This window comes from Helicoverpa zea, chromosome 9 (genome assembly GCF_022581195.2).
Source record: "Helicoverpa zea isolate HzStark_Cry1AcR chromosome 9, ilHelZeax1.1, whole genome shotgun sequence".
Classification (NCBI taxonomy): Eukaryota; Metazoa; Arthropoda; class Insecta; order Lepidoptera; family Noctuidae; genus Helicoverpa; species Helicoverpa zea.
This window is the reverse complement of record NC_061460.1, coordinates 4,607,032-4,626,759: the sequence shown is the minus strand read 5'-3', so window position 1 is coordinate 4,626,759 and position 19,728 is coordinate 4,607,032. Positions and strand designations below refer to the sequence as shown.

General features: G+C 34.8%; 1 protein-coding gene across 2 annotated transcripts in view; it reads right to left on the bottom strand.

Annotated features, from left to right (window-relative positions):
* The window catches only part of LOC124633127 (extracellular serine/threonine protein CG31145), a 109,903-nt gene that overhangs the window by 27,686 nt on the left and 62,489 nt on the right, over positions 1-19,728 (bottom strand). For both annotated transcript variants that reach the window (XM_047168226.1, XM_047168227.1), the window contains one exon: positions 951-1,292. In XM_047168226.1, the coding sequence (XP_047024182.1) occupies positions 951-1,159 (209 nt within the window). In that variant the 5' untranslated portion in view covers positions 1,160-1,292. The remainder of the gene's footprint in view (positions 1-950; positions 1,293-19,728) is intronic.

Here is a 19,728-nt window from a genome sequence, read left to right as displayed (position 1 = left end):
TTATTATGTAAACTAATATCTTTTAACAATGAGTTGATGCTGTCGATAAACTATTATGTCCGCAATAAATTAACACAAAATATTTTTAGATTTTATTTATAGCATAATCTCCAATTATCTCTGTCGATTACCTATTGCTTACGCAAAGGATTAAAATCCTCACTAAATCGATCATACCTTAATCACTCAAATTGGTATCTATAATTATGTCTTAATCGTCCTTACAAAAATACAATGTCGACTGGTTTTTATTACGCTATTTAATCTAGTTTACGGATTATAAATATTTTATTTTAAATATCTGGCATACTGTCCCGTGTGACACAGACCGTGTTATCTGTAAAGACGCTGTCAAACCAGTAAACATGATGATAACATACGATAACAATGCGCATAAATAACTCATAGAATGCTCTCAAGCTAAACACAAAACATAAATAAGATCACAACTTTAAATTAACCACTCGTCATTATAAACAACAACCTAGGCCGTGAAGGCTGCAGATTCTAGCCTCAATATTAGTTTGTGTCAAAGTTATAATAATTCAGGTTCCGAAATAAATTCATATTTATAATGTTATAAAGTAATTGTCTACAAAGAAATGATATTGATGCGGAGTGCGCTCTAGTCATCTGCCGACGCAATCAAAGGGTCACCGTTGTATTTGATAAGATAAATTTTGATTGAGAAGTCTGTGTGGAAATTACCTAACTGTGACTATAAATGTATCTAAAGAATAAGATATGAATGTGTATTTAAAGCTTAAAAAATAACTAACACGATGTTTTCATTCACAAAATATGTAAACGCAAAATAGTTACAAACCAAACACTGTACGTACCAACTCGTAGATTTCACGGCAACAAAAAAACGTTCCGTTCAGATGTTGTCACATAACACACAGAAAGCAAAACAATTCTCTGAAATGCCACTAAATCACAACACCAACCTTTTCTGTAGGAACCGCTTCCGAAACTCTATGTACGCTGACCGGCCTTTATCTTCTGCGTCTCCTAGACGCACGCGCGCGTGGAGGGGTACTCTGTGGCCGGAGATGCCATAGTCCATTTGTAGGTCTACGACGAGCATTAGCGTGAAGAGTACGAGGAAGGCGCTGATGGCGAGCGCCAAGCGCTCCTTGAGCTTCATGTTGAGCATAATGCGCGCGGTCTGGCTGCGCGGCGCGATGGGACTGCGCGCATGATCCTCGGGCGTCGGCGACCGCTTACACTCGCGCGCGCTCGCGCCGCGCCGCCGCCGCCGCCACCGTGCGCGCGCCCACCCGCTTACGCTGCAAACAATAACAACGGTTAGGGGTTCACGTGGCTAAGGAAAATTGAGGGAAATCGCTGAAAGAAAATTAAAAATAAGTGGTTGGTTTTTCTTGTTGATTTTGGTGATTTTTAATGTAACGTTGACAATAAGAATGTTACTTGGTGCTTATGCACGCATTCCGAGGAAGAACTTAAAAACATTTTCAATTAAACAGAAAGTTGATTGTTGTACAAATAATTATTATACTTCGGCCGTTCAGAGAATGCGTTCCTGACACCTATCAGTTAGTCACGACTAGTGATGGGCACAACATAACACTGAGTTCGTTACCGTTCCTTCAAAATGAACCGCCGCATTATTTTAAGATTATTTTCGTTTTAAATTGGCGGAATCATTTGTTTTATATTTTAGTTATTTAAGTGGAAACCAAAAAAAGGTAATATTCATATAATAAAATTGTTTTATTTATTCTTTGTTACAAGTACATTGAATTGAATGTGCGAACAGAATATTAATCAGACTCCGATTTGCTTGAGAAGGTGGTGTCTTCATCATCATCTTCGCCTACATGTATAATTATATTATTATCAATAACAGAATCAATCCTGATATCTCGGTCTAACAAAAGCCGGGTAATCAAATAAAAACAGATCGAAAACACTTGAAAAACGTGGTCTATGCGCACGAAACGACAACGGACGACTGTTTTAGCGTCACAAAATGGCGGCCCATAACGCCATTTGGGGTTACCATTTTTAATCTAAGTATAAAAAATGCGGTTTGGTCATAGTTTTATTTTTATATTTCATAAACGTTATAATTAAGTCTTATAGTCCATTATTTTCCAATTCTTAAAAAGAAAATCAAAACGTATTATTTTATATTATAACTGTATAAGAACAGATTACGATACTTGCCTGTTATTTTTAGCACAGCACTACAAAATATAAACCGCTGACATAACCTTGTAATAGCGCAGTATAGATTTAGAAAAATATTGTTTACCAAGTTATTTGACACTCAGTTTGGCACAAAATTATAACATTCATTGATTATTGATATAATAATGTTGTTTTAATGCTCCTCAATTGTTAAAACGGTAAACAACCAGCAAAAATATTTTTATCGTAACTGCAACGCCATTGCAAAGTTACGTCGTCAGTTCAATCGCGACGTGTCAGGAACGCATTCTCTGAATGGCCGAACTATAATAGAAACATTCTTACATTTCTATCACTATCAGAAAATCGCCCTAAACTCGTAAGCATGGCCCATCCTTCCATGTATCGACTCATCAAGATAGATGCACAACAAAAAGTCAACATCGTGATGTTGTGTCTCATTCAACATTTTTCTCAATCACTGCCTTTATTTCATATTCAGACTAGATGTTGACCTCGACTAGGCACGCATACAAAATGCCACCCTGCATCCTACTTTAGCCTGTAAACCCTAGAATAATATTCTTACATTTTAGGCTTTCTATCCTGAGTGATCTAGGCTCAAGGTTCTGTAATATAGTCGTGACCCTGATCTATATGTAGTCTCCAGTAAAGGATTGGAAGCCAAACAAGTGCGCACTTTACTTATTACGATTTGTTTGTTCAAACAACTGCAAGAAAGGTGAAGGAAAACATCTCCGGTTAACTGTACCATAGCACAAAATCAGAACAGGGTTTTTGACATTACGCAAATATGAATTTAATCTGCCAAGGTTTTTTATGATTCATCTTTTACGCAAATATCGGTTACCTACATAATAGTGCTACGTTGGTATCTTTTAAAATAACATTACGTGTAAAAGAAAAGCCTTTTAGTAAGATATGTCTAATAATATACCTAATAGCGGATTGCTTAATACATTGTCGGCAGATAGGCTATGATTGCAAAACTTGCTAGTTTGCGGTGTCATGTGGAACGCATGCAAAATAGAACATTTTAGAAACATGACGCCTCTACGTCGAGAACAAAGTTCAATGCTTGCGTATTTTGTAGTTTCCTCGACTTATGTTTTAGGTTAGCACTTATCTATGTTTGTGCTGCAAAAGATATTTAATTGTAAAGTAAACACGTGGCTAAAGAAATGTAAGAAAATGATTAAATATTTTTTTACACAATACAAAATGGTTTTTTATATGTGTCATGTAGGTACATTTCTACCGTAGCTCTTATAAAATTACATTTAACGCAGTTTGATACGAAGTAAGAAAAAACTACATATTGGGGTAATTCATCAGTAATTTTCAATAATATAATTAGAAAATGCACCTACTTTTTAGCTAATTTAACTTCACTCTTAATTTTCATAGAGATCAAGTATAGTTTCTAAGTAATAAAGTCATTAATCAGAAGAAAGTAATATTGATATAATGAGTTTCTTTACGCGCTAGTCATTGAACTAAGTACGAGAAAGTCACTGCCAATGTGGCTAGGAGCTAGGAGTAAAATCATGGAAAAGCTACTTATTACCATACTTGAACGTGAAAGTTGTCATAATTGTTAACGGAATTAGAAAAAAGGGGATGTACTCAATTCGGTTGTCTGTATATTTTTGTGGAATTCTTTTGAAGATAGTACTTGCAGAATATAAATATTTTCATCATGTCAACTACTCAGTAGGCCACATAAATATGTTGTGTTCTTTGAATACGTAAATAAGACCCGTTCTAAATTGTCTCCATCTTATCTTTTAATAGAAGTTGACAAAAAACGAGCCGATAATAATAACTCACTAAATAGTTTTTGTCTATCCATTTAGTGTCTTCTCTTGCTATGATTTAAATAAGGGAAAATGTAAAGGGTAAGGAATTGAGACTTAATTCAATGAGTATATTTTCTCACAGCGCGTAACTTATAAACAGCTTGGGTCAGAATCATGAAGTAAGTATATATAATTATCTTTGGTTAGAATGAAGGCATTCAAAGCCAAGGATTGAGTTAACATCGTATAATAAATAATTCAAAACAAAACACACTCATGTCATGTTTATCGGAAATTATACAGTGAGAAATAATAATGAACATATTGTAACATTGTTACTTTTTATGTGAAACAAAACACAGATGTGACATAGAAAAAAAAACTGTCGATTGAAAGAAAAAGAAAAGTCATTGCAAAGTCTGAGTCAATAGTGAGAGTACTTAGTAAGTAAATCAGACGGATATACATACAAACAATTGTAACCTTTTAACATAAACTGTAGGTACTGTAGTCTGGGAAAGTTAGTCGGTATTCCTCGAAAGTGCTGCACGTCTGACTAACATATTCAATCTGTGAGAGTTTAGGTTCATGGAGGTTGGCTATCAGTTGTTTGGGTAGAATACTGGCTGGAAATTACTGCCCAAGTATCATAGGCCTCTAAACTTCAAATAAAAATCATTTAAACAATTTCCAATAAATAAAAATCATCAAATATTTTATGGTAGGATTAGCTGCATAGTATTTTTAAATCTGGGATAGGAGACAGCGCCTGACTGTAATTTTACACTCAAAGATTGATATGGTTGACCATCGTCAATCGCTTAATTATAATAAATATTTTTATATTCAAGGAGAAATAAAGTCGATAGGCAAAATTTTTTAGAAATAACTAGGTATGTCTTATCAATGTTGCTCTTTACGTCATCATAATCTCCTGTGTGAATCTAAAATCAAATACTAATATTTAAATAGTTATTTCTACGAAATAAGCCTAAAGCCGTTAAAATTACCGCTACCCTGATATCAGGCACGCAGCTCTGATAAGGAAACATCAACTTCTTGTTTAGGACAGCAGGTATCAGCTAGCAAAATTTGATAATGATAATCATGTTAAATCACATTTTATATTTCCATATCCCGTTGTAAAAATTATGAATTAATTTAACATCAATGATATGGAAATTATTTCTAAAATAAATTGTGTAGTAGATCTTAAATATTTACTTCTTTATAATTTAGGTAAGTATACTTTTTCCAGTAACATGGCTATATGAAAAACATACATGATTGATAGACAAAAACAATTGAACAGCAACTCAATCTTAACCACTGCGCCTAAGGCAATAAAAAGCATAAAGGTTCATTTTGGAAGCGAGCTGCCGACTGCAACTGCCGACCGCACATTCGGCAGCTGAAGTTTGTACCTATGTATTTACATGAAATCATCTTAATTCGAATCGAATTCAGATATTTCATACAGTCGGATGCTCGCTTCCAAAACATACCTTAGGCCACCAACGTCATTAGAACATAACCCTTTTTTACCGTCACTAGCTGAATGAAGACATGCGACTTCATTGAATGTGTGATTATTATGATTATACAGCTTGACCACCATTCTTTTGTTTGTACAAACGCCGAAGGACAAAGAATGAATTGAGATAAGTTACTGACCCAAAGGAGCATAGATACACACACGGGCGTACATTGATAATATTTTTGTCAGTTTCATTGATAGATATTGAGAAAACAATTATCCTTGTAGCAGATGTTTCATTTCATTCATGACCTTGCTCTGGCTTTCCTGTGGGCCAAGCACGAATATCTAACGTATTCGAATCGACAATGTATCGAGGCCTCGATTCGAAAACGGAGTTTGTCGATAGTAGGCAGCACGAACCACATTCGAAGCACTATCGAACACTCGATTCGAATTCCAAGGTGACGTCATGCAAATGTAAATAGGGACGCGCCACAGTGAGCAAAATGAACGATTGTTGAATGAATGGTGCGTTCGAAAACTAACTCTAGTTGTTAATATTTTTTTTACCTTTGATTAAACGTTTTATTATTATTAAATTATAATAAAAACTGAATGTAATATAAAAAAGAGACCCAAAGTTAATTATTAGACATTATAAAATGGCATTATCTCTAGCAATATAACATAGTTACGGAGATTTTATTTTTTTAAAATGACGGGTACCGAACGCACCCACTTGACATCCGACGCGCGTAAGGGCGCCAAATTTGTTTATGTTTTGCTACACGTCCACAACAAAAGTATTTCTGTTTTTTTTTTGCTACAAATAATTAAGTGCTTTCAATATAATAAATATTATGAGAACCAGTCAGACGCAATATGAAATGATGGTTGAATTCATGGAAGCGTGAGTAAACAGTTTTAATAAGTTTGAGTGGCATAAACTTTAGTGTGAAGTATTTTAAGTGCAATGCTATTTCTATATTTTTAAATTCGGTTTCATTTATGTCCAGTGGGTAAATTCTATTCCTAAGTTTTGCTCTGCGCGTAATTTCTCTACAATGATTAAAAATAAACATATAAATAACATTTTTTTTTTCAAACACATTAATTCTATAGGTTCGCAAATAAATAAAATATGATTTAATTACTTACCTTGTTTCTCGTGATTGATATCCATAATATTCTAGTAAAGCCGCTAAAAAATAATATGCGGTACTACGTTCATACAGTGGCGGTCTTTGCATTTTAAATTATATTGAAGCTATTACTAATTGTTCCAATAACTTAACAATAATTTTATTCACAAAACTAACTCTAAACAAACATAAACACGGTTAAAACTTTATTTTTACACTTCTCGAAACCTTTCTCACCGACTTTTTTCAAGTGAATAATGTTTCGACATACTCGATATAATATGAATCGACTTTTCGCAAATATTCGTGCTTGGGCTACAGTAGCCCAAGCACGAATATTTGCGAAAAGTTATTCGTATCGAAATCGAGTAACATTTGTATGAGAATTGTACAGCGCCCCTATCGGGCGTAAAAGGAAACAAAACATGGCAGCACGAACATTGTTTTGACGTACGGTAACGTAAACTCTCGAAGGCTGGCTATCGAGTATGGTCGAAACATTATTCACTTGAAAATAGTCGGTGAGAAAGGTTTCGAGAAGTGTAAAAATAAAGTTTTAACCGTGTTTATGTTTTGTTTAGAGTTAGTTTTGTGAATAAAAGTGTTTTAAAATTATTGTTAAGTTATTGGAACAATTAGTAATAGCTTCAATATAAGTAATTTAAAATGCAAAGACCGCCACTGTATGAACGTAGTTCATAGTCTTTGCCATATTATGTCATATTATCTTTTAGCGGCAAATTTACTAGAATATTATAGATATCAATCACGAGAAACAAGGTAGATAATAAATCATATTTTATTTATTTGCGTACCTATAGAATTAGTGTTTGAAAAAAAATTGTTATTTATATGTTTATTTTTAATCATTGTAGAGCAAAACTTAGGAATAGAATTAACCCACTGGACACAAATGAAACCGAATTTAAAAATATAGAATATAGAAATAGCATTGCACTTAAAATACTTCACACTAAAGTTTATGCCACTCAAACTTATTAAAACTGTTTACTCACGCTTCCATGAATTCAACCATCATTTCACATTGCGTGCGTCTGACTGGTTCTCATAATTATTTATTATATTGAAAGCACTTAATCATTTGTAGCAAAAAAAAACAGAAATACTTTTGTTGTGGACGTGTAGCAAAACATAAACAAATTTGGCGCCCTTACGCGCGTCGGATGTCAAGTGGGTGCGTTCGGTACCCGTCATTTTTAAAAAATAAAATCTCCGTAACTATGTTATATTGCTAAAGATAATGCCATTTGTTAATATTTTTTTTATGCCATAAAAAAAATATTAACAACTAGAGTTAGTTTTCGAACGCACCATTCATTCAACAATCGTTCATTTTGCTCACTATGGCGCGTCCCTATTTACATTTGCATGACGTCACATTAGAATTCGAATCGAGTGTTCGATAGTGCTTCGAATGTGCTTCGTGCTGCCTACTATCGACAGACTCCGTTTTCGAATCGAGGCCTCGATACATTGTCGATTCGAATACGTTAGATATTCGTGCTTGGCCTACTGATCTTGAGTTAACTTTTAGGTACTGTAAGTATGCTATTGTACGTTCATATTTTTATGTTTAAGTATACTTAAGTATATGCCTAAAGGTGACAATATCACGATAGATCAACCACGACATTACTGGACCAATCGCTTTTGCGAACTTTAATTACCTATGTTTTTAGTGTAACCACTTTACACTGTAACACACCTGAAACTGTAAATTTCAAAAATTGTATGCAGATTAACCACATGATAATGAATGACGGATTCCTTCCACAATTCATCATTATTTTCATCTTAAAGTAAAGCAGGTGCTCATTTAGTGACCTTATGGGCAGAAACTCTAAACAGCCAGACCAATACTAAAATTGTTTTCAGATCAATTTCAAATAAGTAGACGAACCTAATATGTGTTTATGTTATACATTGTATTAGTAAGAGTCAATGCAATGATGACCTGTAATGACCTTGTTACACGTGTTCTGATGACGCTCATGTACCTACTAAGACTGCTTAATAGGAAAATTTTAGACACCTATTTAAAACCTATTTGTTTGATCACTTTTTTATCGATATTTGTTATAAACAGTTAGAATTTGATTAATTAGTAGGTGTCTGTTAGTAACTTTCGTTTTCCTGTAATGTTTGTAGGTGTGCTTGAATAACTTGGACATTGATACAGTTTATTAAGTAGAATAAAGACAAGGCTATTTCGAAATAAAATATAAACTTCTTCATGCGTATAGGTAGGTGTAGTTATCGGCACGAATCTTGAGCTCTGACGTTTACCTGCACAGAAGTAATTTATTGGGTTCCTTTTGTGGTATGAAGTGAGGTGCGGGGGCGGGCTGAAGCGGCGATTGGCCCGCAGCGCATCGCGTCATAGCCGTCACTCGGGATTGGTTGTTTGCTAATAAATCACTTCTGCACAGATGTAGGTCAGAGCTCAAAATTCGTGCCGATAACTATATTAATATGTAGAAAGTACACATAAGTACTTACTATAGTGTAGATAGCAGCATTTCTAAATCCGGTTAATGTTTATCACCACATAGTACGAAAAACAGTATTTAAAACTCTTGTCCTTGAGCAAGTTAACATTACTTGATCTGATTAAATACTCCATTGTTATCAAGAAAAGTAATAATTACCATTAATCATTAATCAATACCGAATATTACTTGGTACGGTACGATTAGATTTACAATTAACATACGGCAATAAAAAGCCAGTAGTTGATTAATTAATAAATGCTTGGCTATCTTTTTAAAATGATCGCCGAAAAATAGGTAGGTATTATCTTAACCATCTCGCACGAGGAAACAAAAAGAGTTTTAATGAATTGCATTTTTTTTTAACGAGCATTCATTTTACAAAGCGTGTAAACTCTTTATTAGAACATAGACATAACGTTCAATGGATATGAATACACTAAGCTAACTGCTTACGCTCTCCTTAGCACTTCTTGCAATGTAACTGTGATCTTCTCTGAATAGTAGTATAAAAAAAGACAATCACACAAGCTATCGTGTTCTACAATTAATGTGTTCATAAAAAATATCTGATAATATACAAACTATAAAATGCTAACTCATCGCCCCTACTAATTTCATACAGAATATATAAAATGTTATAGCATCAATTTCAAGGAGTTTCTACTCAATATTCTTTTTACGCTATTTAAAAAATATAAAAATAAAATCACAATTTCTACACTACTTGAAAGCATTTCTATTGGCAACAGATGCGAATATATTTCGGAAATACTTGTGTATTTTTAACAAAACACTATAAAGTTGTTCAAGTAACGAGTACCGAATGTATGAAACAATCAGTTTTGGTACAGCCACCTGCTACCTGCGAAGTTAATTCTAAAAATAACAACGTTCATTCAAACAAATGTTTAAGAAAATCGTTACAAGAAATCTGAAAAACTAAAAGTTTTACAACTGACCTAGCAGATCGTAAAACTATTGCGCTTTAGCCAAGATCAATGAAATTTAGTCATTCATAAAAATGTTAGTATCAAAGATAATTTTAAATGCCGTTCTACCGTAGTAAAGACTTTTTTTGTCTCGATATTTGACGCGAGTATTCTGTAAAATAAATATCCCTCGCGATATCTAACGTCCGGTTCTTATATATAAAAGATTCAATTTGCTTAACAGTTTGTAAATCTGTAAGCAAACGTATCGTTTACTTTTATAGGAACTATCAAATGGGTTATCAGAATAGGACTGCTATTCGCTGAAGTTCAAGCGTGAAATAATTATATATAGCTGAAACATTTACCTTTGGAAACTGAACTAAACGTAAATATAAATATTAATACGAGGTAGATACAGTAATGCAAATGAAAACTCATTTATGAATGTAAACGGACAAGTTCATCCATCCGCTACTAGGATTTGCGTTTGAGGGAATTAGAATCGCGAGTCAAAGAAATGTGATGCTTTGACCTAATGGAAATATTGCTAGATGTAATAAGTAACTGTTTTACACAAGATTAACATACATTTACCTAACGTTGAAAAAACATAGAAGGAACGTAACAAAACCTAATTAATATTTTTTTTTTTTTTTTTTTTTTACATATTAACATTTTTTTTTTATTGTTGGGTTCAGTTTATGTACATATTTACATGACGTAAAAAAAAGCCTTATTAATATTTTCATTTAGCGTAATCATAGACTACCTACATGCTTACATGCAATCAATACATTGGCATACCCAAGACATATTACACAGCAACATGTTGATTTTGATCTTGATTTCACCTTGAAAATTAACTATGGAAACAATAATTTTCATATTATTCTCACATTGAACATACCCAAGGTTTATTTTTACTGTGAAAAATAGGCCCTTAGCCTTAAAGCAAATAATCACGGTAAATTTATTTTCGCTTGACATGTAACACATTGCATTCGTTTTGCTGCGCGAGCGCACGATTAGCGCACTTTAATCATCGTTAATCAGATGTTAAAATCTGCGGCCAATTTCATTTTCAAACAATTTGTATTGATTTATAATTAAAAATAAGTACTACGTCATAACAATTAACAGCCTTACTTATAAACGTGAATTAAATAATAAATAATACTTAAGGGCTGTTTAAGAAAATTCTTACTTATAAACGTTGCTTAAGCATGTCTTAACTAACATTTAATCAGTACTTAAGGCTTTAAGTAGTGATTAGTTAAAATGTTGCTTAGAAGGTGATTAGCGATTTTTATAAGTAAGGGGGTAAGTATCTATCTAGAGCTCAGATTTTAATGGGATCATTTCCAATGATATATTGGGATGTGTGCTTTGAAATCCGTTTTCCAATAAAATTGACAATTACATTATATTATTTAAAAGGGATTTATGGTGTAATCACAGGTATTGGAGATTACTATCTACTCTCAGTTCTTTGTATAAAATATTTCATTGTCTTCATTATATCTATAGATTTAATTTATCTCGTCTTACAAGCAGAAAGGGTCACGCGATCACATCACCTTTTCTTTAAGATGTTTTTATCTACTCCGATCCTTAAATGTGTTTTTGTGAAAACCGTCAAAACATATTTTTCTCTCCTTATTCTTAAAGATGGAGCTTCATTGAGGTGAATGCTGGTGCTATATACTTATTTAAAGGAAAGTTAGTATTTTCGTCTTCACTATAGGTACTGCAAAGGCGAACTTCCATGCCTCCTGGTTGCGTCTTCAGCAAGCCTCTCGAGTTTGAAAACAAAACATTAAGTACAACTTCAGTAGATGACTAATCCAATAACCTTTAATTTTCAAACTGCCTTACTTCCAAGCAGTGAACTGTGCTCCAATCACGCAATGAAGGCATTCCGTCCTGCTTCCATGCACATGGCAAACTGATTACATAAACAAACAACAATTACGAACATTTCTTCCTCACTACACAGACTTAATAATGGTGACTAAACTGAATCTAGTGCGTAGCTAATTAAAAAACAGGTTGGATTGTACGTCAAGGGTTGAGCCCCTCACTCGAGACTTGCAGCGAACAAAAAGGCTCCAATTATCCAAGTTGTGTATAGAGGTGCGCTGGCTTCATTTATATAAGTTTACAACTTCAACCTTAATTAACGTATTGACATAAAGTGAACATTACACTCTCATACGTACCTAAATAATCTGTGAAGTGGATGCACAAATTGTTATTGTCTTAAAGTAAAATTGCTTAGGTATAATAAATTCTCGAGCTGCAAAAAGATACAAATCTTTTGATAAACATAAATACTAAACAGCAGGAAAAAAACTTAATCTGAAGCTAATCATTAGCCGTCATAAAACACGTAAAACAAATTACTATTTTATACCTCGTTGGACAGATATAAAATCTTTGCAGTGTTTAACTTGCAACTCACTATGAGCTTGAGAGAGTTAGGATTTACCTACATTTGTTTGTATTTTCTTTATAAACAAGTGAAGATAATATTGTATTACATTATTTTACAGTACACATTATCATTGTATTACATTGATTCATATTATGAAAACTAGCTCGCGCCAGCGGTTTACTCGCGGCCCGTGGGAACTTCCCCGCGTACAAAGGTAAATGTTATCCTTTCTCGATAAATGGACTCTATCAAAGTATTTAACACTGAGGGATTTTTACAAATCAATCAATAAATCGTTCTTGAGGTAAGCACTTTCTAGCAAACCATAATAACCTTCAGCTTTACAATATTAAGTACAGGTATTAAAAAATCTTTCTCCCGTTTAGTTCGATTATAACTCGCATCAAATCACAATTCTATCAAAAAGCCATTGAAGATAACGCGTTAATTGAACGATTTATCAAAGTTTTCCTCAGTCGTGAAATGTGCGATAAGAAGGCTACTGTTAACTGACAAATCTTTCACTCATTCAGATATACTCCCGACAAGCATATAAAAATCCTAATGTATTAAAAACCCGACGATTTTGTCTAATCATTACTTAATGTAGTCTATAGTACTTTTTGGCCAACATTTTGTATTATTTTTAGATTCTGGCAAGCTTATCTCCTGTATTATGGTATCCCAATAGGCTCCTAATCTCCTTTTAAGTCCCCGTATCGCAAAACTGGGCTTTGCTGTGAATAGAGCTCTACCGAACAGAATGGACTGACACTGTTGTCCATCAAAATGGCTAATGTATCAGAGAGGTTTACTGACAGAAACACGCGGACGGACGGATTCCTGATATCTAACTTGCAGCTACTGACAATTGTATCAGATAACTATAGAAATATTGCATCAAAGTCAATAAACTTGTTCGTATTTTATTTTGTGTGTAATGGTGGGAAAACGATGTAGCAATAAACAAGATAACAAAATTACACAAACGCATTATTTTAGTACAAAAAAATCTCATAATCTTAGTTCGCGCACATCCTTAGGTAACGCTAAGTCTATGGGAAGCGATTTGCACAACTGCGAGCGATTATTACGACGCACGGGGTAGGTACCGCGTCACTATTACGCGGATGGGTGGCCATACACCTGCGTATTATGGGCAACCATTGTCCCCGATAACTCGGTTACAACAGACGGGTAAATTAGTTGCAAATTATGGGAGATTATGTTATATTTGAGGAACACAATGAGAGGTGATTACACTTTTTCTGAGCTGGATATTTTTAGATTGGGTGTTGTTGGAAAACCTCCTTTTGTGAGCCGTGTAAACGATGTGTTTTTCCTATTTAAATAGCCTTTAAATTTACCGAATAAATAAATCATGCAAAATCAGAATCATGCCTCGTGAACATAGTAACCAGATAAATGACTCACACACGAGATACAGAAAGTATTAAAAAAAGAAACGTTACAACACTAAAAAGAACACCTATTCATAATTAAAACAAAACACAAAGAACTCGTACATTTTATCAAACAAGATATCAAATATTTACAAGGATATGTCTATACATATAATAAATCTGTAAAAAAACTGTGTCTGTACATTGAATATATTTAAAAAATAATAATTGGGTGGGGTTTAGAAACAGTAATGGAGCACAAATCCAAAAAAAAAATTCTGTCTGTTTGTCTGTATGTCTGTATGTCTGTATGTCTGTATGTCTGTTTGTTTGTACACGCTAATCTTCGGAACTACTGAACGGATTTCAATGATTTTTTCTTTGTTGTATCAGTATTAAGCCTGGTCAACATATAGGCTATAATATATCTTCGAAACTTGAAGACCTGATGCAGAACTCCAACAGACCAACAAAACTATAAGAGATATAAAAATGGTGCCATGGCAAAAATTGTTTCATGTGATGAGCATTTTTAGTTGAGATAATAAATTTGAAGATCTGGAACACCTGATGTGGAACCCCAAGAGCCCAGCTTCTCTGTACCATATACAGGTATGGCGTTTTAGCAAAAGTTGTTCAATTTGATAAGCACTTTCTATTGACTTACACAAATTGAAGATCTAAAACACCTGATGTGGAACTCCAGGTGCCCAGCTAGACTATAGCATATAGAGGTATGACGTTTTAGCAAAAGTTGTTCAATCTGATAAGCACTCTCTGTTGACTTATACAAATTGAAGGTGTAAAACACCTGATGTGGAACTCCAGGAGTCCAGCTAGACTATAGCATATGAAGATATGACGTTTTAGCAAAAGTGGTTCAATCTGATAAGCACTCTCTATTGATGTATAAACATCGAAGATCTGGAACACCTGATATGAAACTTCAAGAGCAATACTACACTTGAAATGTATAGAAATGAATGTTATGAAATAGGTATGGTGAATCCTATCCTAAAATAATGGACACGTATTTTTCTTTTCTCTCTCTCTCACAAACAAATAATAACGAAGATACAACAACGCTTCGTTAAGTCACTGCTTAGTACAAATTTTACATACTTAGACGTGGCGTCACGAGCCCTCACTCTCCGACTTTGTTGCGTTATATCTCATTATTATTTTGTATGTCTCTTCCAGACCTCGGGACTACAGAGTTCCGAATTTTTGGGAGGCAAACGTGGGGCCGAAGCCAACACGCTGAAGCCCTTTTGAGACAACTTTAATGAAATGGTGACACAATACCGTCGATTATCCCTTTATACACTATAGAAATGAACCCAAGGACATTCACCGGTGGACGTCGTTAAAAAAAAGACAATCCCCGGTTCTGTGCTAAACTATTGCTAACTATTGAGGGAAACTACTTGGGCTATTTGTGATGGGATGTTAGTGGATGTCAATGGTACATGTAAAAATGGCAGGTGGAGACTCGCCACCTCACTTACTGGGCCCCCGGGAACCTGAAGCGTGAGGATACCTCGGCGGACTTTAAACACAGATTACGCGCTCCCTGTGCTTACCATGAGGCACCTACCCTCCGAGCAGGGCTACTAATCCTGCTCTAGCGACTCCACTCTGGACGGCCAAGCCAAGCCAGAGGCGTGAGACCTACCCCCGTCATGGTTCACTCCGACCGGCCGGAGATGGGGGATACTCTCCCTGGAGAACTCAGCATATAGTATAGCCCCGCGGGGTTGCTACTCCCCGTCATCAGCCTCAGATGTCCTGCGGTGCCTATATCTCATTATTATTGTCGTTATTATCTCAAGAGCCTTTGTCCCAATTATGTTATGGTCGACTTCCAGTCACGATGCAACTGAGTACCAGTGTTTTACAAGGAGCGACTGCCTATCTGACCTCCACAACCTGGTTACCCGCTCAACCCAACATACCTTGGTAAGACTTACTGGCTTCTGACTACCCATAACGACTGCCAAGAATGTTCAATGACAGCCGGAACCTACAGTTTAACATCCCCTCCAAATAACGGTTATTGGTATCCAAAATATACGTAGAAAGTACATACGAACTTAGAAAAGTTGCATTGGCAGGCACTTGCCAGACCTGGAATCAAAGACGCACGCTCATACTTGAGAGATTGGTTCTCTACCCACTAAACCACCACGACTTCCACTAAGTCACCACGACTTTGTCATCTATTTAATGTTTTTTTACGTAATAATACGTGTAACATTTTTGCCACATAACTTAAATGCAGACTTATTAGAATCACTACTTTTATCCCTATGATCACGCCTATTGCGGTTCAGTTCTCAGCGTTTTGTTTAGTCCAATTTAATTAAATATATGGAACGTTTCTAATGTTTATCCGTATTCCGTTGTTTTCAAGTCAACGGGCCCTTAAAATTCAATATCAGACGGTTCAGATCTTTGATTTTGCTGACCCCGTAGTCGCTGGCATAAGGGACAGGATCCGCGTACGAAGTCGCGGGCAGAAGCTAGTTGATAATAAGAGTAGGTAATATAAAAGAGTAACAGAAATTCTCGTGTTTCGAACAATGTGAGGCTGGATTCGAGCATATAAGCATTTGGAACACGCAACGACCACCTTAGGCATTCGGATAAACAATAGCAAACTACCGCCGCTGATAACATCGTGATCGTGGTTTTCATTAGTCAACGGTTGCGTTTTAGAGATCTCTGCTTTTTATGGCCGGCATTTTGTGGGCATTTTCTTTACAAAAACATGCGAGTTTTGTTGTTTTCCTGTGACTGTGTACTCGTGTTCCGCTAATAAGTAATTTGTGAATTTTGCAATATATCTCGCAATCATACTTGCCATTTCTAAGACATTTATTCACATAGGAACTAAATAGTCTCGCAACTGACAAGATCTTACTCGATACCAGGTATCTAATTTCCCATTCTAATTTCATGTAACAAAAGGAACTTTTTACCATACTAACCCCTTTATGTCAATATTTAAGCAACATTGTCACTTAAGTATAGCCATTACTGTTAAAGCAATTTACAGCCAAAGACTGGTAGCGTGCAAAGTCCGTGATTCCGCGCAAATGATGGGATGTTACCATTGCAGACCGGTACATACTGTCATTTTGATAATGACGACTATTACCATTTTCCTGTTATGATCATTACTTTGTATCGTTCTGATAACAGAACAAGTTCGAAACGTGTGATTGTGGTTTGTAGTAATTAGAACACCTATCTATACATTGTAGTACCAAATATTAGGTAAATAAAACTTTACACAAAACTGTAAATAAGGTAACAGTTTTATAAATAGATTTTCTAAAAATAATACTCGGAGTAAATTGCTTTACGAATAAGAGATTACTTTGCGGCGATCCAACGCATAATTGTGGAGTCATTCATTATAAATTACTTACTTTAAGACTGGAAGTAGCACAACATTTGTAACCTGCGTAAAATGTACTAGAACAAAAACTACAATTCATATCATAAATGACATTTACGAGGGTCATTTGTTGATGTAATAAACGATCTTCAATGTAATTCAATATAAATTGATGTTCCTAATCGTATGTCAATTATTCAATTGCGGTTTGATTGCTTTACGAGCAAACATTTGAATAAACGATATGGTAACGAGCGATTTTTCACTGATATGACTCGATTCCTGTAATCGTGATATCGATTATATTGAAGGACAAGTTTATTTTGATGACTGATTTATAATAAATAACAATCTGAAAACTTTTATTGTGTTTATTCAGACTTTTATGTTTGATTTTATGATTAAGGTCGTAACTCACGATTCAACGGCTGAATTCATTTAATTATTTATCTGATTTACAGTGTTGAATATTGCATGCGAATTCTAGATATGCCAATTAAGCAGCAGGCTCCAAAATAATACCGTACAAAACACGTTATTAGATAGAACGACAAATTGATTTACAAACGCTGAACTGCTTACCCACAGTCATCTTTGTTCATGATTGCCACATCAAGGGCCAGGTTTGGACCTTTCTACTGTCGGTAAAGGGCCTAAGCGTACTATCTGCTGAGCGATATGTCTAGATTATTTAACAGTTCTGAGCAAGCATAAATAATAGCATACATTTTTTTTTCAAAATAGAACTGCTAACTCTCTTAACTCAATAAAAAACCATTTCGAAAAGAAAGGTAAAATGACCAGTTACGCCAAGTGAACATTTACAATACACATTTCTTTTACCATTAGCAGTACAATCACATAGTATTATGTACACCACATGTAAGTACTTATCAAGAATAAACAATAACGAGGAAAATCTCCGGTGTGAAATGGGACACTTTTTCATGGCGTGCATGTCACAATTATACTTACGGATATGGTGGAAAACGATACGGATTATGTGCTAAGTTTCGGAACATAAGAAGGAAAGAAAAACTATTTAGCCTTGATGATTTTCTAATGACATTCTTATCGAATTAACGAGATTATGAGAACACATAAGTAAAATTGGCGCGGTAGGACCGTGGATGGGTCACGAGTTAAGCACGATAGATAAATTGTAGATCCCAGCTGTCATTTGAACTTTGGCAGTCGTTACGGGTATTCGGAAGCCAGAAAATCTGACAACCAGTCTTACCTAGGTTGCCCGGGTAACTGGGTTGAGGAGGTATCAGATAGGCAGTCTCTCCTTGTAATACACTTACTCACCTGCATCCGGTTAGATGGAAGCCAACCCCAATATAGTTGGGAAAAGGCTCGGTTAACGTTTATTTAATTTATTTAATTATCGTGAGTACCGAAACATACCATATGATTATGGAATGTTCCAGAATCATATGGAAAAAGCATATTGATTAATGTGTCTAACGTATAAAATCTGGCGTCTAGTTTACACAAGCCCTTTTCTTTTTATTATATTGTAATGAAACGTGATACTAATGATTGTCACTTTACACCTTTTTCTTTACATTCCCACGTCAGTTAATAATAATTTACAAAAAAACTAACTTTGCGTGTAATGGAGTAATAAAGTTTTTGTTACACAAACAATACTATTTATAATTTAAGTACGTAGATATCAATTGGATTACGTAATGAGATCATGCGATTATACTTATCGGAGTTCCCATTAAACAGGATTTACTTTCCTACAAATTCATTTGACGTGACAAAGTATTTTATAACAGAAATAAAAATCTTTTGCTATTTATTAATGATTAATAAACACAGTGAATCCTGTGTCTTAAGCTTTAAAAATCAATTAACATAAATTAAGACGATCATAAGCATCACTAGGTACGTCTTTTTTGCGCGACGTGTAAGAACGACACCATATTATTATCAGTTAAATATATTTTTTTATAGTAACGAACTTAATTAAATCATTAATATGTACGACAGGTCGACTATTCATTGAATTAATGAACAATGCGCTCTATAATCGACACTTACAGTCTGAAAATACAAACCAGCGGAGCACTCTTCAGTTTGAAAATAATCGCATATTGGGAATACAGCATTACTTGCTACTGAATAAAGTAACCTAGTTTCTGAACGCCTATAATTACCCAGGATATGAATAAATAAATGCGCTCTCTCTACGATCCCTAAATAATACGTATACTTATTGATTGTGATTACTGCACCACCACATGCTTAACTGTGTCAATAATTAATGGGTCTTGTCTGCATGTGTGATATCTAACTGTATTAATCCTTTTTACACGTGGAAAAGTCGCTAAGCCGTCGTCGTCAACGTAGTGTCAGCCGAAAGACCTCCACTGCTGGATAAAGACCTCCCCAAGGTTCGCCAATTTGCTCGATCTTCGGCAACCCGCATC